Raw genomic sequence first — 18,954 nt, 5'->3', positions numbered from 1 at the left:
CAGCTAAATGAATGTGTTGTATTTACACTGCCGTCTTCCGCGCACTCATCCCCTCTCTGGCCGTCTCTCGCGTAGGCTTGAAAATTCTTCAGTTTGAAGACCCACTTTGGACACCAGTGCAGTGATTTCAGAGAAGGACAGACCAGGCGGATCTTGTCTTTGAGTCATTGGACTCCTTTATTAACACTCAAGAGCAAAGGATGCTTAAAAAACCAACACAGGATTGAAATGAATTGGCCATGAGCACTGACTGCACGCTATCATCTACCTTTGATAATATGTAATTTTTTTCATGAAGACGGATGAGCAATTGTGTTTATTCAACAACCACTGTGATTAAAATGAATGGAATTGTGTTTCATGACATTTATGGAAAATTATTTTAAAAAATGCATAAGACTGTCTTGACAAAAAAATTCAGAAAAAAAAAATTGTTTTCATTCAAATGGATCAAAAATTTTCATTCATCAGCCATGTTGATATAAACAAATATGAATGTGTTTTAAGACACTTATAATGCAAAGTGTGTTTTGGTAAAATAATTAAAATTTTGTTGTATTCTGGCGTGGGGGGGTCTGTGATGTAGAATCCCCCGTCTCTGTGAACCCCTTTGGCTGAGCATCACTGTCTGCCCCTGCAGCTGAGAGAGACGGGGGGGGGGGGGGGGGGGGGGGGAGAGAGAGGGGGAGAGAAAGAGAGAAATGGGAACAGTGCATACACAGCCCAGTGAACTCAAACATCACATGTGACAGAATTCCCACAACACAACTGTGGTTCTGACCCAGACTGACTGCGCTCAGGTCTCCCTGTGGTTCTGACCCAGACTGACTGTGCTCAGGTCTCTCTGGCTGACTGTGCTAAGGTCTCCCTGTGGTTCTGACCCAGACTGACTGTGTTCAGGTTTCTCTGGCTGACTGTGCCGACTCTCCCTGTGGTTCTGACCCAGGCTGATTGTGCTCAGGTCTCCCTGTGGTTCTGATCCAGACTCACTGTGCTCAGGTCTCTCTGGCTGACTGTGCTCACTCTCCCTGTGGTTCTGACCCAGGCTGACTGTGCTCAGGTCTCCCTGTGGTTCTGACCCAGGCTGACTGCCCCGGTGGCAGCAGGAGTACTAACCTGTGCCGGGGCCACACTGGATCAGCCGCTGCAGCAGAACCTGCAGCTCCTTCACGTCCGTCCTCAGAGCAGCGAGGTCACGGGTCTGCTGGTTCTGATCCCTCTGCACTTTCTGCAGAGTCTGCAAATATTTTCCCTGTGCTGCAGTCGACTTGTGTCCATCCCTACGGGAGAGACAAAACGTTTACTAGGACATCTAGTAAGTCAATGCATCAACTCAATAGTCAGAAGAAACAACTCCCCCCTCAAAACAATAGCATCACCAAACCAACACCACAAACATTAATACAAATGAAGATGAACAAAAATCAAATGGCCAAATGATAATAAAACCTTCCCTGGACCCCTTAGCCCCATAAATGATTGAACACAGTTGGCTTGTGTGGCCAGCGACACTATCATCAGCATTCATTAACTATCTTGGAATCCACCTACCCCTGCCAGGACACAGTCTTTCTGCATGTTCCATGTGACAAACTCAGCCAAACCAGACAAATAATTAATGATAGATTACGGAATAAGAGAATCAGCCCCCTCCTCCCCCCTCCTGCTAACACTCTATCACCATAGCAACATTAAGGGAGAAGCAACAGCACTCACACTACTCATGAGAGAGCAAAGAGAGATGGAAGAAGAAATACCCCAGAAAGCATTCTGGGAAAACTTTTGCTGTTCTGACAGGTTTTCAGAAACATTAATGAATATAAAATTATAGGAGACCATGAGAGGACACATAATGTATAGCACCCACCCGGCTTCTCTGTCCTGGTTGCCAGATTTGTCGGGATTCTCCAGACTCGGCTCCTTATTTATATCCAGAAACTCATCCAGGGTTTCCTGAGGAAACGGGTTGTGGTTACACGCGTATACACACACTCACACACACACACACACACACACGCATGCGCGCACACACACACACACACATAGTATGTGCCAAGCATTCCTGTACCACTTTATCACCACCTTGATCTGCGTAGTGATCTTTCTCATCTCTGCATGCTGGTCCGGGTCGGTTGCCACCTCCTCGTCATAGAACTCTGCCAAGGGGGCGCAGTGACGGTGGATATGCTGGTCATCACAGTAACCACGGAGACAGGACATGGCTTCCTCCACCTGCAGGATGATGGCGGCTTGCTGCATGACTGCATTTGCCAAGGCGTTATCATAAACCCTGTGAGGCAGAAAGCACACGGAAACACTGACACACACATCTGGGGAGGACATGCACACATATGCAAGCATGGACACGCACGCACGCACGCACGCACACACACACACACACACACACACACCACAACACACACACACACACACACACACACACACATACACACACTGGCACGCACCTCTGAAAGGTGTCGGACATGACGGCGATCAGCAGGTTGATGCACAAGATGGCCGACAGCGCCAGGAAGGTGCCGCAGAGCAGGTGGGCCATGACGGAGTCCACGTCCACCATGGCGTCAAACTCATAATCGTCTACCAGCGTGAGGCGGTACAGGCTGTACAGGAGCTTGGGCACGGTCTGCATGCTGGGCACCGCTGGACTGCCTGGAACAGGGTTACACGGTTTTTCACTATAGCTTTATTAGGGTTGGGGTTAGGGTTTTTACTTATAGAGAGCTTTCAATATAACAACTTTAGAAATAATAATAAGAAGAATTATTATTATTAACAACAGAGTGGGACACGTTACCTTTAGGAAGGAAAATAAAGGACACGGGACATGGGAGAACAGCATGCTACCAAAAAGTTTCTTTTTTCATTATGGGCTCCAAAGACTCAACTGCACAAGATCTGCGCAGGTTCGAGGAAGAGGTCTGACACAAGATCTGCACAGGTTCGAGGAAGGGAAGAGGTCTAACGCACGATTCTCCTCACCTCCGAAAATGATCCAGAAAGCACAGGCGTACGGGATGAAGAACTCTGCGTAGAGGAAGAGAAACCGCAAAACGTCCCCCACAATCTTCCCCAGCATCACGATGAAGGGCCCCATTATCCTGAATGCACAAACGCAATGTACGGCACAGTTAGCTGGCATACCTGGGGGCCAGTCATTCCTTATGCCAGCACTAGCATTAGCGTAGATATGACTGTAGCCAGGACCAGCATTAGCGTACATATGACTGTAGCCAGCACCAGCATTAGCATACATATGGCTGCAGATATGACTGTAGATATGAATATATGATATGTCTGTACATATGACTGCAGATATGACTGTAGATATGAATATATGATATGTCTGTAGATATGAAAGTATGATATGACTGTAGCCAGCACCTAAAGGCTCTGACGTGTTTCATTAGCCTCAGCCAGAGGAAGATGACGGTCACGGCAAAGAGACGGATGCTGGTGGCCCGAAGCGTGCTTTCGATGACGAAGATGTCTGCCACGTGGATCCCAAACACCACCATCACTAGCGTGTACACCAACCAATCAAACACATTCCTGTAAAGACATCAGCCAATAAGACACATGAGTAATAATAACAGTCAACCAGGAAACAATGCTTGCTCTTGAGAATACAATAGTATTGTGTCATTAGAAAGTTTGTCATGAACACAGGATGATATAAAATTACGAAGTAAACTTTCTGTAATATACAATAATGCGGCAAATGATGATTTTTGACAGATGTTATATTTTGGATTGCTTTATCGATGGACCTACGACTGAAATCAGTGAACTCCAAAATACTGAGTGGAGTGTGGAGAACTGGTCATTAAATCTAAACCGTTTGTGGGAAATGAGTTTGTAACCTCTTTTGTGTTAAATATCTGTTACAGCACAGATGCATAGAACTTAAAACTATGTTTTCAACAACCTTAAGTAATTAAGAAATTGGCTGGAATTAAAACCAGCAATATACAGGGGTTCTCCAGGACCAGGGTTGGGAACCCCTGCCTTATCCAAAGTAGGATGTTGTGCACACAGCTTCTTTTCTTTTTACATAAAATATCTGGAAGAATATTTACCAGAGGTCATGGAAATACGCCGGTTTCATGTTCCGAATGACTTTAATGTGTTCTTCTAAAAAATGCTTCTCCTTCAAAATAGAATGAATAAACAAAAAAAAATATTTTCATTCAATCACAGTATTTGACACTCCTACAAAACTTAAAGACTGGGAAACATTTATTAACGGTAAAAATGATACAATGAGTTATTTCAACCATTACGGGACCAAGAATATAAATTTAGAATGTCAGTTGCTCGTTTATTAATATTGTGGAGAAAAATCATTTTGCACCTTAAATCCATTATGTGATCAACAAGAGGTAACTAAGTATGTGACATGAGGGGAAAAAAGTATGGAATTTTGTTATAATTCCCAGAAGTATCTTCATGGAAATACAGAAGAACAGTACTGCGCGTGTTGACCAGCAGGGGACGCTGTGTACCTCGGGCCACATGGGGTGCACACAGTTCAGATCCTCTCTTGTCCTGCGCTCACACCAGCTCTGCCACCTCCGCAGCTTCCTGTGGGATCGCACCACCTCCGCCACCTCCTGATACAGCTCCATCACCGTGAACCCCAGGGCAAACACCACCACCAACACACGCCACCAGTCCTGGGGGGGGGGCGAGAGAGAGAGGGGGGAGGAGAGAGAATGCGAGGATGAAAGGGGGAGAAAGAAAGGACATGGGGAGAAAGGAGAGAGAAGGATAAAGCATGAGGGAGAGAGGGAAAAGAAAGAGTGAAACAGACAGGAGAGAGGAAGGGAAAGAAAGAGAGTAACAGACAATGAAAACGCTACATCAGAATCTTCTGTGTGGATTAGAGAGTACAAACACTCATCGCTCAGATACACTCAAATAGACTGGGCCCTGTGGTCTTGGAATCAAACAACCAGCCAATCCAAATTGGGGGGAAAAAATTTTAATTGGGGGGGAAAAAAATCTCTGTCAGTGGTCTTCCTCCCGCTTCCCTTACCTGAGGGAACACGTAGGGGTGCGTTTCATCTCGGACCACAGAGACGGAGATGGCGACTGTCGTCCAGGAAAGGATGAAAAGGAAGTTGAGGAGCAGAAATATCCAGGCTCCCGTTCTGCAAGGAGAAGATACGAGCCCTCATCGTGCCATACAGTGCTCCCACTGGGCTACAGCATCACCACGGCAACAAGACCCAGCGAAACGCCCAAGGCCTGGACCCAGAGAACAGGCTCATTCGGCCAGCTGGTTGTGAGCGAGACCATCTGCACTGATCCCCTCAAACAAAGACTGCTGTTCGCCAGCGAAGACCAGCGTCGCCACCTCAGTTCCCCCGTCTCAGATCGGGAATTCAGCTTTTGCTTCGTGACTCCCGGAGACCAATCAGGATCCGAGCTCCTGGAAGCTTGAGTCACTGCAGTTGCGGTGTGTGAGCAAAAGAGCATCATGGGTAGGGTCTCACCTGCCGTACAGGTTCCACTTGACCGCGATCAGTTTGAGGATGACGGGGTGCATGATGAGGTCCAGCTGCCCCTGACGCACGATAAACTCCAGCTGCGGGGGAGGGTGGGGGTGGGGGGGGTGGAAGGTCATATCGCTCAGTCATCAACAGCCAATCGTGAGCCACGGTGTCATTGGCTGCCAATCATCAGCCTAAGCGGATCGTTTGCCAGCTGTCAATCATCGGTGCAGATGCGCCGCACTTTACCGGCTGCCATTCGTCACTCTCAGAGCCTTGCGGATGATCTGCTGTCAATCATCAACCCAAACGCTTCCAGTCCCCAGCCATTAATAATCAAACCAAATGCATCGCCACTTATCATGCCTGTCATTTATCAACCCAAATACATCACGCGTAAACTGCCGATCGTCGTACAAAGATCATCGTACATTAATTATGCATCAATCATTCCCAATCATCTGATCTAGTAGCGATGTGTAGTTATCCATCAATCACGGCTTGTCTCGCATAGTGTCATTATAAACGTCTTACCGGTGATAAGGGCTCATTTGTACTCAGCTCTACAATACAAACAAATAAAACCTAATCAAACAATAAAAAAAGATATAAATCAGTTTCAGCCATGTGACTTCTAATACTTTGAAGAGAAGGTTTTTTGGAATGCCTTTTTTAAATTTTTTATTATACGTCAGTGTTCTAGAACTCCATTGCTTTCAATTACCAGTAGTGATAGTTAACATCCGAATGTTCTAATCACATGTTTGTGATCTTACATCTTAAAGGGTTAAAGCACACCCCTCCACAAATGGTGTCCTGATGCACAGTGGGGCCAACACGGACCCTAAAACAAGATCTCAACGGGGCACGTAAAGCCAAGGGATGCTGGGTAATTCCACCCTAAAGACGTTCTCAGAAACAGGTCCTCTGTGCTTCAGATGCTCAAGCTAGCAGGGCGAGCGGCCACCGGTCGCTCTCTGTGGCACAAAGGGAGTTCTTTTTGGCCAGACGGACCCGGTACCTTGCGAGCTGGGGGCCTTGAGACCCTGGGGGCTCTGTTTGCAGGGCGGTTCCGGCTCCAGGAAGTGAAGGTAGTAGAACTGCTGCCGGGTCATCCGGTCCGTCACGTGGAACTGGTCGAGCGCCAACTGAGCCTGGAGAAGGGAGGGGATTCCAGAAACAGACTGCGTTACAGATCCGGCTGCACTGAGAGCAAGCACTACATTACATTTATTTAGCAGACGCTTTTATCCAGAGCGACGTACAAAAGTGCATATCAAGGTCATTGGAACAACTACAAAACACAGGTTTGATAAGGTACAATACTAATTTCGTACAGTTATTCATAGCCAAGAACACAGTTCAGTTCACGCAGTGAACATTATTCTGTCTTAACTTACGCAAAGTCAAACTAGTGGGAAAGTACAAGCAACAATATTAGGATGAAAATAGAAAATAACAATAAGTGCTAACAGCACACAGTACTGCAGGAGAATGTGAATGATAACAGCTGAACCAAAGAGCAAGCTTGGCTAACGGCCGCCTCTCGCTCACCACGGGGGCCATCTGGCCAATCATGGAGGTGATGCACAGCTGTCCGTCAGAGTCCTGAACCCCGGCGTCCGCTCCGAGCTCCATCAGCGTGCGAGCCGCCTCACTGCGGTCTGCGAGGCCAAGAACAGGGAAGGAGCCACACGCTTCAAATACCACACACAGAATACCGCTGTCATTACACTCCACACACAGAACACCTCACTCATTACACTCCACACCCAGAACACCACACTCATTACATTCCACACACAGAACACCGCAATCATTACATTCCACACACAGAACACTGCTGTCATTACACTCCACACACAGAATACCGCAATCATTACGTTCCACACACAGAACACCACACTCATTATATTCCACACACAGAATACTGCACCCATTACACTCCACACACAGAACACCACACTCATTATGTTCCACACACAGAATACTGCACCCATTACACTCCACACACAGAATACAATGCTCAGCAGTGCCATCGCGCAGTGACGCGTGAGGGCCAGGCAGTACCCAGGTTAGCAGCCAGCTGGAGAGGGGTCCTTCGTTTGTAGTCGCCGGCAGCGATGTCCGCGCCGGACTGGAGCAGGATCCTGACGGCGCCCACGGCGTTGTTCTTGGCCGCGAAGTGCAGGGGGGTCTGCTGGTCCCTGTTGGTCCGGGCGCCAACGTCAGCTTCGCGGGATCGAAACAGGGCAGAGTGAGCATCACGCTAACAGGACAGCTCCTGGGTCAGGAGAACGATATTGTTGCTGGGGTGTACAAGCAGGTGCATCACAGTGGGGGGAAATACTGGAACTGACTACCCTGGGCCCCAAGGTGGGGGGGGGTCAGGGAAAGTTTGCTTGTCTACAATATTAAGGCCACAGTGACTGAAAGCACAGGCCATTTGCTACCCGTTGATCATGGGACAATGATATAGAAGGGAACACACAGGAAGTCTTCAGACCTTGCCTCTCCAGCAGGAAGTGGATCATCTCCTCGTAGTCCAGCGCCGCCGCCACGTGGAGGGGAGTGAGCGCCGCGAGTCGCCCGCCAGGCTGTCCGCCCCGCGGATCCAGAGAACGAGAAGCGACCTGAGACGTCCCCGTTCCACCGCGACGTGAGTAATCTGCACCCAAACGAGACGCTGTGAGACCTGTCCCGTACTGTCCCGCGCACGTGTACGTATGTAACACACACTGGGGAAAAAAACCATCATGCACACGAACAGCTACGACAGGACCACAGCTCTAACAGGTCACTGAAATCATTACAATACTGCCATTGAGCAGACACTCTTATCCACAGTGACATAGTGATATATAGTTTTTATAGGACTGTTGGATTTTGGGCCCTGTGATCTTACATTGGGCTTCACTACCCCAGGCCACCCCATCCCTGAACAAGTACAGCACAATTTTTTCAGGCCCCCAGTCAGTCAGGGCCTTTGGAATTGTCCTAACTTTCCCCCCCACCCCCCCAATATTGCACCACTGGTTATGCACATGGAGTGTTCTGAAAAGGAACGACAGTGAATGGACAATCTGAAGCCGTGGACAGACTGAACTGCAGGATGGCGGGGGCAGGACACAGAGGTGCAGAAGAGCACAGGGAACTGTGGGATTGAGCTGAACGGAGCGGGCCCCACCTCGTGCAGGGCCGTCTGCCCGTACTTGTCCGCTGCGTCGACGTCGGCACCATCACAAATCGCCCTGTCCAGGTACGGCAGGTCCACCTGAGGGGAGGCGTGGCCGGAAGTCACGACATCAGCAACATCGAAACGAGGCGCCCCTCCACAACATCGCAGAACATTTTACGCATTCAACAGATGCCTTTATCTAGGGTGACTCACAAAGCTAAATACCCTTTCTTTCTTTTCTTTTTTTCTTTTTTACATACAATCAATTTATGCAAAGCAAGACATTTACCGAAGTAATTAAAGTCCAAGACTTTGCTCAAGGGTTCAACAGCAGTGCCCCACCTGAGCCTGAACCAACAACTTTAGAGTTTCAATCCCATTTCCCCAATAACTCTGCTGCACTGACACAAGCCACGCCCCCTTCCCCCCACCACCACAACCCCACCTCATCTGTGTCTTGGTTGCTGGTAGCAAGCGCTCTGAAGTGATCTAGCAGCCTTTTATTGAGGTCCCAGTTTTTGTTGAACCCATCGATGATGTCATCATCCTGAGACAGGCCTTGGTACTTGATCTTGATGGCTTTTCCTTGAATACATACAGAGTTCAACGACAGTGACAGACATTGTTGAAAAATATCTATTATAACTATGCATATCTACAATAAAATCTATAATCTACAACCTGTAATCTACAACAAAATAAGTAAAACTAGCCTATTAGCTTAACAAGCATGCGGTAACTTATTTCAGTAGGGAGATATGATGGTAATCTGAGTATGTAGTGGAATATTGTAACAGGTGGTTGTTAATTGAGCAGTTTGGTAATTACAGTGTATTTACTCAGAAGGCAAATGCTTACCTGTGCAGGTAGGTGGATATGTGAAGGGACAGAGTTGGCCGTAGTTACCTGTGGGATCTCCTGACGCGCACACAGCCCGCCTCCACCGGCCACAGGCGTAGGACGACTGCTGAGCCGGCCCCCGCATCGTATTGTCGGTGGACGTCATGGAAACCACAGGGCGAAGGGATGGCCTTTCAGACTGCAGTGACCAGAACACCTCATTCAACTCACACTGCTCCATTTACACATGCGTGCATGCCCGCATGAGCACAAGCACATGCACACACATGCATGCAAGCATGCGCATGCGTGCACACACACGCACACACACACACACACACACACACACACACACACACACACACACACCCTTTCCAGTGCCCTTAATCAGACCTCATTGGCATAAACACAGGTGGTGAAACGTACCCTAACATATCACACTGAGATATGTTGTCTGAAAGAACTGCACGCATCAGCACATTTCCACATTATACACTTTCTCCTTGTTTTACAATAAGACACACGATAAGACAATGATTTCACAAAATCTTAATATGTAACCTTACACTGTTCAGGGATTACAGATGTGTGTGTGTGTGTTTTCTACAGTGCAGCACACTAAACCATACTTTTCAGAGGTGTGTGTGTGTGTGTGATTGCTGTACAATATTTTGCAATATATTAAGCTTTTCAAAGGTGTGTATATTTGGTAAATCACCCTATACATTACTTTTCAGAGGCAGCCAAAATTGAATGAAAAATTTGCAAACCCAACAGTAAATCGGAGCAGACATGTTTGGTCTTAAGTGATAAAAACGGTAAAATAATGAAGAAAGAACCAGCTTCTGAGATTCGTCTCACCTGGCTGAAGACTCCGTCGGTCATCTCGAACGCTTCGTCATCCGGACCAGCAGGATCAACCCGGTTTGACTTCATCGTGTTCCTTCGCCCAGAACACCGCTAGCCAACAGTTACCTGATACAGATCTGAAGCGCAGTACCACTCTCCTACAGACTCAGCCCAGACAGCCAACTTTGAGGCACAGCCAACAGGTTACCAAGAAGCAATAACCGACAGCTACTTAATACAAACAAGGCCTACACAGCAAATAATCAAAGGTTATCCACTACAGAGATTTATTTCCCAACATAGTTACCGGATACAGAAGTAACGCACATCAACCTACACTTTTAACTGAATGCTCAGCCGACCTGTGCCTACACAGGTACCCTTGTTACTGAGCCATCCAGCACAGTAACTGTGGCAGAGGGCTTTGTGCAGTCAGCATAGTTTTTCTCCAGGGTGATCGGGCAGTGCAATGACAGGCAATAAAAGGCAGCACAGTTGCACATGCTCATTGTGCAACACGAACTCTTTATCTTATATCTTATCTTATTTAGAAATTTCAAATGTTGCTACAAAGGATACACGCGTTCATATTTCTTAATGTGGCAGACGTTCTTATCCAGAGTCCATCCGTCCATTACCTGTACCCGCTTATCCTGGGCAGGGTCACCGGGGGTGCTGGAGCCTATCCCAGTGTGCATTGGGGCGAGAGGCTGGAATACACCCTGGACAGGCTGCCAATCTATCGCAGGGCACACACACACCATTCACTCACACACTCATACCTATGGGCAATTTAGAGTCCCAAATTAGCCTACCTGCATATCTGGACCCAGGACCTTCTTGCTGTGAGGTGACAGTGCTACCCACTGCACCACCGTGCCCCTCTTATCCAGATAGACAGAGATTATGGCATATTATAACCTCACACAGTTTTGTTATGGAAGATGCTGCAGGAATGGTGTGGGTGCTCTGTGATAGATTGGTGGCCAGGAATAAGCGAGTATAGATAATAGACGGATGAAGATGGTGAAGGAGATAGAGAGGGGATTACAGAGCTTGGTGTAGGAGACACACTCCTGTGGCACGTATTTAATTTTAAATTCCATATCAGCCTTGTATTTCACTCTGGATAACAGCACCTGGCAATCAATCAATCAAAGTGCTGTGACGGCTGTCCCCCTCAGCGCAGATTAAACCCCCCCCCGATTTTAAACAGTGATAATCGCTCTTTCACTCGCAGAACAGTCCGCTGTCCAATCAGAAAGCTCTAAAACGTGTCACATGGTAAGTCACATGGTAACTCAATGGTACCGTGGCGACAGCCTTGCTGGGTGACGGCCAGCCATTTCCCGCGAAGACGCGTGGGCGATCGGAGACAGCCGTTCCTCGAGAGGCGAGGGGTGAGGATGGGGCGTGGGGCGTGGGGCGTGGGTGGTGGGGCCCGCCCCGACGCTGTACACTGATAAGCGGCTCCTCAGCTTCAGCGCCAGGTCGCGGCGTCTCACCTGGTCGTAAATCGATAAAGGGCAGAGCGCGGGCGTGCAAAAGTACAGAGGAGCACGGACGGGAAAGCGTCAGGGAACAGAAGAAGAGCAGGAGGGTAGGGCCGGATCAGATCTTTATTGCTCTTTCATGCCGCGTGATATGAAAGTACATAACACCTCAAACAACTACACAGAGGCCAGGAAACCCACACACACAGAGCAGGCAGATTCACAAACTCCAAAATCAGCTACAGCCCTTTAATAGCTCATGTAATAAAAGCAACCGTGCTTCTAAATCACATATTAGCCCAAACGGGATTCAGTTTATATTAATCTCAGTCAGCCCTCGGGTAGCAAAATACAGTTCCGCTGTTTCAAATCAATTTAAACATTACAACGCAGCTCATGAATTAAACTGAAAATAAAACATAAGAACCTCCCCCGATAATTAGTGTCACAAATTATCACAGTCATGTTATGCTTCTAAACGGTAGTGGTGTCCTGTGAGAAATAAATATTCAAGAATAATTACTTGTTTTCACACGCATCACAATCAAAACGTATCTGCAACTGACCATTTTCCATGGTTAACAACCTTTCCAGTTCCAGCAAGATAATAATTATCTTTTGTGTAATTCACACAAAATAATTTAAATTATCACAAGATGACAGGGTTACTCTAAATAACTTACACTGTAACACAAAATGTATCAAATCGACATTAAGTTAAAACAAACATTTTTTAAAGGTTTCATGTAGAGAAAACACTGATCCTATCATGTACAGTGCCTATTTGCATGCAGACAATAAAGTCATTTTCAAAACAGTAAAATGTGACAGCTTGTCCTATTCACCTGATATTGTACTAATCTGATTTAGGCCTTTTTTTTTTTATCACAATGAACTTCAGAGGCAATTTTGAACAATGTAAAATGAAGGGAAAACATTGATGGACTCACACAATTAAGTACAAAGTGTACAATTAGAATTCCCCTTCAGCACATTGTTTTCACTTAACAGAAATATAAGATACAATCATGTTTTTTCACGCATATTTTAGAATGCGAAACATTTAAAGATATTAGAGATCCAGGGCTGGTGCCTATTGAGAGTCAGACTTCATAATTCTGAAGTGTACAATAAGAAAACGATTCCTATAAATTCAATAGTAACGTCATGTCTTCCTCTGTTGGCCAATTAAGGAAGCTGACAGGCAACTGAATGTTAACATCATGCAGAAAGGGAATTAAATCAAAGTGGCGCGTACAATTCTGTTTAATCCAGGAGCCAGAACAAAAAAGGTAGCATCGCATATTCTGTGCTTTATCTCGTCAAACGAAACGGAGAAATTCAGTATTTAAATGTGAAGTAAACTGCAGTGTTCACAGGGGTGCTCGTTGAGAACCGCATCCGAAACGCTGCAGGAACACGACAACCCTCACCCCGACCCTCAATGCAGCACCACAGTGACAGGTACAGCGCATGTGCGGTTTACATTCTAAAAGTGATGTCGCTGACCTCCCCCCCCCGTGAGCTGCATTTACCAGTAAACTATCAATATAAGGAGTCACACCCTTAAAAAAAAAAAAAAAATTTGATTGTTCTTTGCTCCGGGGTCCCTGAGTCCCAGCATGCTCTGGGCCGGCGGTGGGGGCAGGCGGGAGCTCAGCCGAACCAGTGGTTCCCCATGCACTCGCGGTTCCACTCCACGCGGCACAGCCAGCACCACTCGAAGCGGCACTGACTGCGCGGGCACACCATGTGCATGCAGCCGCCTGCGGGGGGAAAAAACCGGCACTGTTACCGGGGCAACGGCACTCTCAGCTCAGCTGTGCGCTCACATCACAGAGGGGACAGGAGACAGAGGGGCTGTCGCTGATTGAGCTTATAATGGTGTATGAGACAGGTGTAGCATAGTGTAGTTTAGAGACAGAGGGAGAATGTAGGATGGTATAGTATAATACTTGTAGGAACCAGACAGTATAATGGTTGATGCAGTATAGAGGACAGGGTGACTATACACGGTATAGTATAATACGTACAGGAACTGTAAGGTATGGCAGATGGTATGGTACAACCAAGGAGACAAGGAGGTAGGTAGAACGGTATAATATGACGGTACAGTATAGTACAGTGTATAGTACAGTACAGTATTACATAGCAGAGTTTAGTATAGTAGAGTATAGTATAGTATTTTTCTACTGTAGTATTGTATAGTAATAGTATAGTGTTGTATAGTATAGTAAAGTACAGCATAGTATAGTATAGTATGGTACAGTGTAGTGTAGTGTATACAACATATAATATATAACATAGTACTGTCTAGTAGACAGGGGAACAGGAAGTAGTCAGGAGCGCGAGCGCCGCACCATTCTTCTCCACAGGAACCCGGCACTGCGGGCACGGCCGGGTGGTCTCATCGATCGTCTCCCTGGAAGCCTGCTCCCACCGAGCCCGCTGCGCCGCCTCCCCGTCCACGGCATAGCCCTGCGGGGAGAGGTTCCAGCCCGGGGGGGGCAGAGGTTTAGACAGGGTGGTATACCGTCCCATACACCGTACCAGTCATCTCTCCCAGTCATTGTCCAAATCTCTTAGACTGGTCCCCAGCGCCCACTGAGTTATGACGAGCTGCTAATTTTGTAAATATCACAGTTTTTATGGAAATAAATTAACGCCATCCACTCACACTCCAGGACTTTAAAACAACCAAACAGCTTCATTGTCTGTAATCTGCCATATAGCCAATGATGTTTCGTTTTAGAAAAGAGGCTGCATTATTAAAACAGGTGAAATTACAGACTCCTGAAATCAGTGGGGTCCTAAGAGACTCTTAATTGCTGATTGGTGTCCCCGTCAGTCTGGAGCACCAATGGGATCTCCTGCTGTGGGACACATCTGCACCAATAGGCAGATGTGCTGACAGATTCCATCCCGCCCTATGATACCTTGGCGCACACAGTGCCTGGGATGGGTGTGGCCCTGGATTAGCCGATCCAGGGTACGTGCTCGGGGCCCACAGAGTGACACCCAAAAGCAGTGGGCCTTACCTGGAGGGCTGCACCTGTCTCCGGTGGCAACCTCGTCTGACACGCCCCCTCGTGGAACCGATCCTTACACTCCCGGCAAAAAACAAACTGCAGACAGAAAGCAGACACATCCGTCAACAACGCGCACTGATCTACTACTGTTATACTTCACAAACACACATAAACATCATCGTTTGATTATTGATGCATTTCTGTACACTTTTATAAAAAATCTAAGCAATTTTATTTGTTTAGAGCTTTTTACAGAAAGCTGTCACAAAGACACTTTACAGAGTAGCAGAAAAAGCAGGCCTGAACCCCCAAATAGCAAGCATGTGAGGTAAAAAAAGTTAAAAAAACTTCCATTGGGGAGAAAAATCCTCAAACAGTGGTGATATAGAAGTCATTGATGGGAAGACAGTTTTGGAGGACCAGGCCATAGAGGGGGGGGGGGCATCCTCCACTAGCCAGCCTGGCATGACGTGCCAGTAGAATGGATATAACAGAAATGTAATAAGGGATCAATCACAGCAAATAAAATTGAGCAGGTTACAGTTGAGGTAATAAAATAACTGGAAAAAATACAATCTCCACTGTCAACATAAATCTTTTGGTAGAGTATTAGATTTTCAGATTTCTTAAATTTATGTTTCAGATGAAATATTCTACCGTATATATCATATCAACGCCATCAAATGGTCTCCTGTTTACTTGTAAGAAAATTGTTCATTTTCCACCAGAGGGAGCTAAAGCAACATGTTACAAATGCCACTATGAAAGTCACCTACTTTCCCCACGCTTCATATAAGCGAATCTCCCTTGCAGCCACTAGGTGGAGCCCTTCCCTTACAAAAATCCCAAGGAGCACCTGAATCGCTACAACGCCTTCAAAGCAAAGCAACGGTTCCTCTCCAAAGCCTGCCTCTGTAGGGATTAGGAGCTCATTTGTATTTTTAGCTCAGCGGCATCCTTGAAAGGCGACGGAGACGCTTCACATCATCAAACGCCACAGTTTGAGAACAGAGGCGTGTTTCTTTTTCTTTTCCCCCCCGCTTATAGTTCTCCTGTTTAAAAGACGGAAGAAGTCTCAGGAAACCTCCCCTTCCACAAGGGTCCTTGTTTCCACAACCAAGGATTCCATCTGCTGTGATGAAACAAAAAGGGGAAGAGGAGCGTCTCTGACAGGCCGCCGTCTCCACTGCCTCCCTCTCTCTCTCTCTCTCTCTCTCTCCCCCTCCCTCCCTCCCTCCCTCCCTCCTGACGGGCCAGGTATTTCAAACGCAACTTTATTGCTCTGTCTCCTCAGCTCCGTCCTCCCCTCGCCCAAGCTAAGCTCCATGCTCAGCGGCCCTCAGCGGCCACCACCTCTCAGCGCACGATTTCTGTGTCTTCAGAGAAGAGGCGAACTGTCCAGACGTACACGAAGACAGCCTCGGGGGAACAATCAATTAACCTCCCTAAGCGCCCATGCCAAATCAGGCCAATCCCTGCCCATTTAGGGGGTAACCCTATTTAAAAGCTCTATAACTCCGAATGTGAACACCCGGAAGACAGCCTCAGAAGAGCGTTCAGTTAAACCGCGCCCCTGTGAAAGGCCGTGGGACGAGCCCGTACCCGCTCGTTCAGCGACATCATCGGACGGCCGCGCGTAGCCGTCATGACTTCGGTGAGCGATGGCGCGACCCGGCGGGAATCGCTCAGGTTCCGACGGCGGCGGCGGGTGGCCGACGGGCCGCGACACCGGGCCGGCGGAGAGATCGAGTGGCGCGGCGGACTGTGGAAGACGCACGAGCCGGTCGGGCTCGGGGTCGCGGCCGGGTTGCGCGTCGCTGATAAACCCATCCCCCCTCCCCCCCCCCGTCACTCTCCAGCGAGCGGGGCCAGGAAAACCGATCGCCACGCCTCCCCCAGACACCGCCGCCGCCGCCTGCGCGCGCTCGCCTGATGTCACCTTCCCAGGGCTGAAGTGCCCGCAGGGCCCACGCCCGGGGAGGAGAGAAAAAAAAACCAGCGGTAAACAGCGCAATCACGAACCAAACCAGGAGAGATAATATTACTGAAGGAGGGCCTGACGGGAACCAGAGAAGGGCCAGGCGAGGTGACCGGGGTCCTCACTGCACCTCAGCAGGAGCCGTAATAAAATCAACACGCTGACATACAGAACGGAGGTCAATCCCATTCCTTGCTCTTATAAAAAGAAAAAAAAGTTTGTTGAGAAGGAGACATATTAAACTCTCCCAGATCGTGGCGCTGGCAATAATGGCCACACTTCTGTCTTCCAAATCCACCGTCTCCCACATAAATTCATTCGGTCGACTCCCATCTTTCTTTCCAAATTAAGCTCCTCTCCAGCTGCTGCAGGAGTACAAGCATGGAGACACACACATACACACACACACGTATTGTGTTATGTATTCTGTTATGCATTGTGTATTGTTATGTAGTGTATTGTTATGCATTGTTATGTATTGTGAGTCTTATTGTGAGTATGAATGTTACGGATGTGTATTGATCTATTTTTCTGTATTGAAGTATTGTTAAAAGATTTATGGGGACCCCAGGAAGAGTAGCTACTGTTACTTACTGGGGATCTAAATAAACAAACACACATACACACACACACAGCACACATACTCACACACACACATACACACACACAGATACTACACACACACAGCACACACATACTCCTCCAGCAGTTCTCCCCCCGGCCTACAGGGCGGCGCTGTCACGCAGCCGTGCCTCGGGCGGAGATGGCGGCCGCTGTCTCTCTCCGCGCGGCGGGGGCGAGCCGCTCCCACGGCCGGCTGTCCCTCGCTCGGGCCGACCGCGCTGACGTTGATCTGCGCTGTTACTCGGGCCGTCTCCGCGGCAGGAGCACCTAAACCCGTCTCCGTTCGAAAAAAAAGGGGACGGACCGGGGAGACGGGGGATTATCGATTTCTGCGCCAGCGGTGTCTGTTACAGAACAGAGAGGCCTCAGACCAGATTTAAGGCCACAGAAATTCATCAGGGTGTTCGGCGATAGGACACCTCCTAATTCCACCAGTGGGACACCAATAAACTCTTTATCTGCACCCCCCAGACCCTGGACTGAACCTCATTTCACACACCCCCCCCCACCCCCCTCCTCACAGCCGCCCTGTCGGGACACCATCACATCACAGCACTAGAGGAATGCAACCGCCCCCCTCCCTGTAAATCCCCCCCCCCCCCCCCCACCAGGAAATCTGTCCAGACCAGCAGTACCCATAAGGCCCTGGGAGGAAACCCTGTTAATCCCAAATGACATGGCGCTGAGCCTTGAGCCCCTCTGTGCGGGGCTGCTGAGATTGGGAGGTAAACGGGCCCCACAGCTCCCTCACCGAAACGTGCGCTTGCCTCTGCTGGGGTCTGTTGTGGGGTCTCTGCCCCCCCGCGAGATTCCCTGATTGGACACCTGAATCACATGAATAATTCTGACTGCCACAGTCCATGCAGTTATATGTGACTGACAGTAAGCAGGGAGATTGCACTGACCAAAGCACACACACACACACGCATATATATATATATATATACACACACACACACACACAAAACATTGACCCTACAATGCAATCATCATAACCTTAGCAAATGTACATTCCATATAAAACATTCATCTTTAAACATCTAATTGAGCAGTGTCTCTTTGGAAGACATTGAGTTGAAATATATGACAGGAGAGGTGAGAGGGTGAGAAAGAGAGAAAGAGGATGTGAGAGAGAGAGAGAGAGGGTGTGAGAGAGGGGGTGTGTGTGAGAGAGAGAGAGAGAGAGAGAGAGAGAGAGAGAATGAGAGGCCATTCTAACCTTCCTGTGGTTGGATATCCACTGATCTGATTCTTTTCATTGTGGCAGAGGCTGAGAAATGTTTTCATTGTGAGGCTGAGAAATGTTTTCTCTGAGAGTTATTGTGTTTCTCCGTGACGACGCTGTCTCAAGCACGCAATCAGTCAGCGCTAATGGATGGTGAACTAAAACCCTATTCTTTAATCGGCTGGATAATTAGAGAACATCATGCAAATTGTGTCATAATTACAC

General features: G+C 48.0%; 2 protein-coding genes across 3 annotated transcripts in view; both read right to left on the bottom strand.

Moving 5' to 3' along the window:
- Positions 1-153: 153 nt before the first annotated feature.
- Positions 154-11,761, bottom strand: LOC135245211 (transient receptor potential cation channel subfamily A member 1-like). The gene is made up of 20 exons (XM_064318129.1): positions 10,393-11,761; positions 9,598-9,730; positions 9,137-9,276; positions 8,644-8,787; positions 8,020-8,110; positions 7,584-7,745; positions 7,068-7,177; positions 6,535-6,667; positions 6,048-6,076; positions 5,517-5,608; positions 5,057-5,171; positions 4,524-4,694; positions 4,098-4,168; positions 3,403-3,570; positions 3,001-3,119; positions 2,466-2,670; positions 2,083-2,290; positions 1,868-1,953; positions 1,117-1,280; positions 154-640 (listed from the first exon to the last, which is right to left on the bottom strand). Exons 1-20 carry the CDS (start codon positions 10,465-10,467, stop codon positions 543-545), a joined length of 2,514 nt encoding a protein of 837 aa, XP_064174199.1. The 5' UTR covers positions 10,468-11,761; the 3' UTR covers positions 154-542.
- A 218-nt stretch (positions 11,762-11,979) lies between these two features.
- prkn (parkin RBR E3 ubiquitin protein ligase) overlaps positions 11,980-18,954 on the bottom strand; it is an 80,432-nt gene continuing 73,457 nt past the window's right edge. For both annotated transcript variants that reach the window (XM_064316909.1, XM_064316910.1), the window contains exons 10-12: positions 14,912-14,998; positions 14,234-14,351; positions 11,980-13,639 (exon numbers count right to left, since the gene is read on the bottom strand). In XM_064316909.1, the coding sequence (XP_064172979.1) occupies positions 13,530-13,639; positions 14,234-14,351; positions 14,912-14,998 (315 nt within the window). In that variant the 3' untranslated portion in view covers positions 11,980-13,529. The remainder of the gene's footprint in view (positions 13,640-14,233; positions 14,352-14,911; positions 14,999-18,954) is intronic.

This window comes from Anguilla rostrata, chromosome 18 (assembly GCF_018555375.3).
Source record: "Anguilla rostrata isolate EN2019 chromosome 18, ASM1855537v3, whole genome shotgun sequence".
NCBI lineage: Eukaryota > Metazoa > Chordata > Actinopteri > Anguilliformes > Anguillidae > Anguilla > Anguilla rostrata.
The sequence above is the reverse complement of the archived record's forward strand: the minus strand, read 5'-3'. Positions and strand labels throughout refer to the sequence as shown.

Coding starts and splice junctions, on each gene's coding strand:
- LOC135245211 (XM_064318129.1), bottom strand. CDS start 10,467: ATGAAGTCAAACCGGGTTGATCCTGCTGGTCCGGATGACGAAGCGTTC. Junction 7,746..8,019: donor CTTCCTGCTGGAGAGGCAAG/GTCTGAAGACTT, acceptor GATCCCGCGAAG/CTGACGTTGGCGCCCGGACC. Junction 7,178..7,583: donor CCAGCTGGCTGCTAACCTGG/GTACTGCCTGGC, acceptor TTGGCCTCGCAG/ACCGCAGTGAGGCGGCTCGC.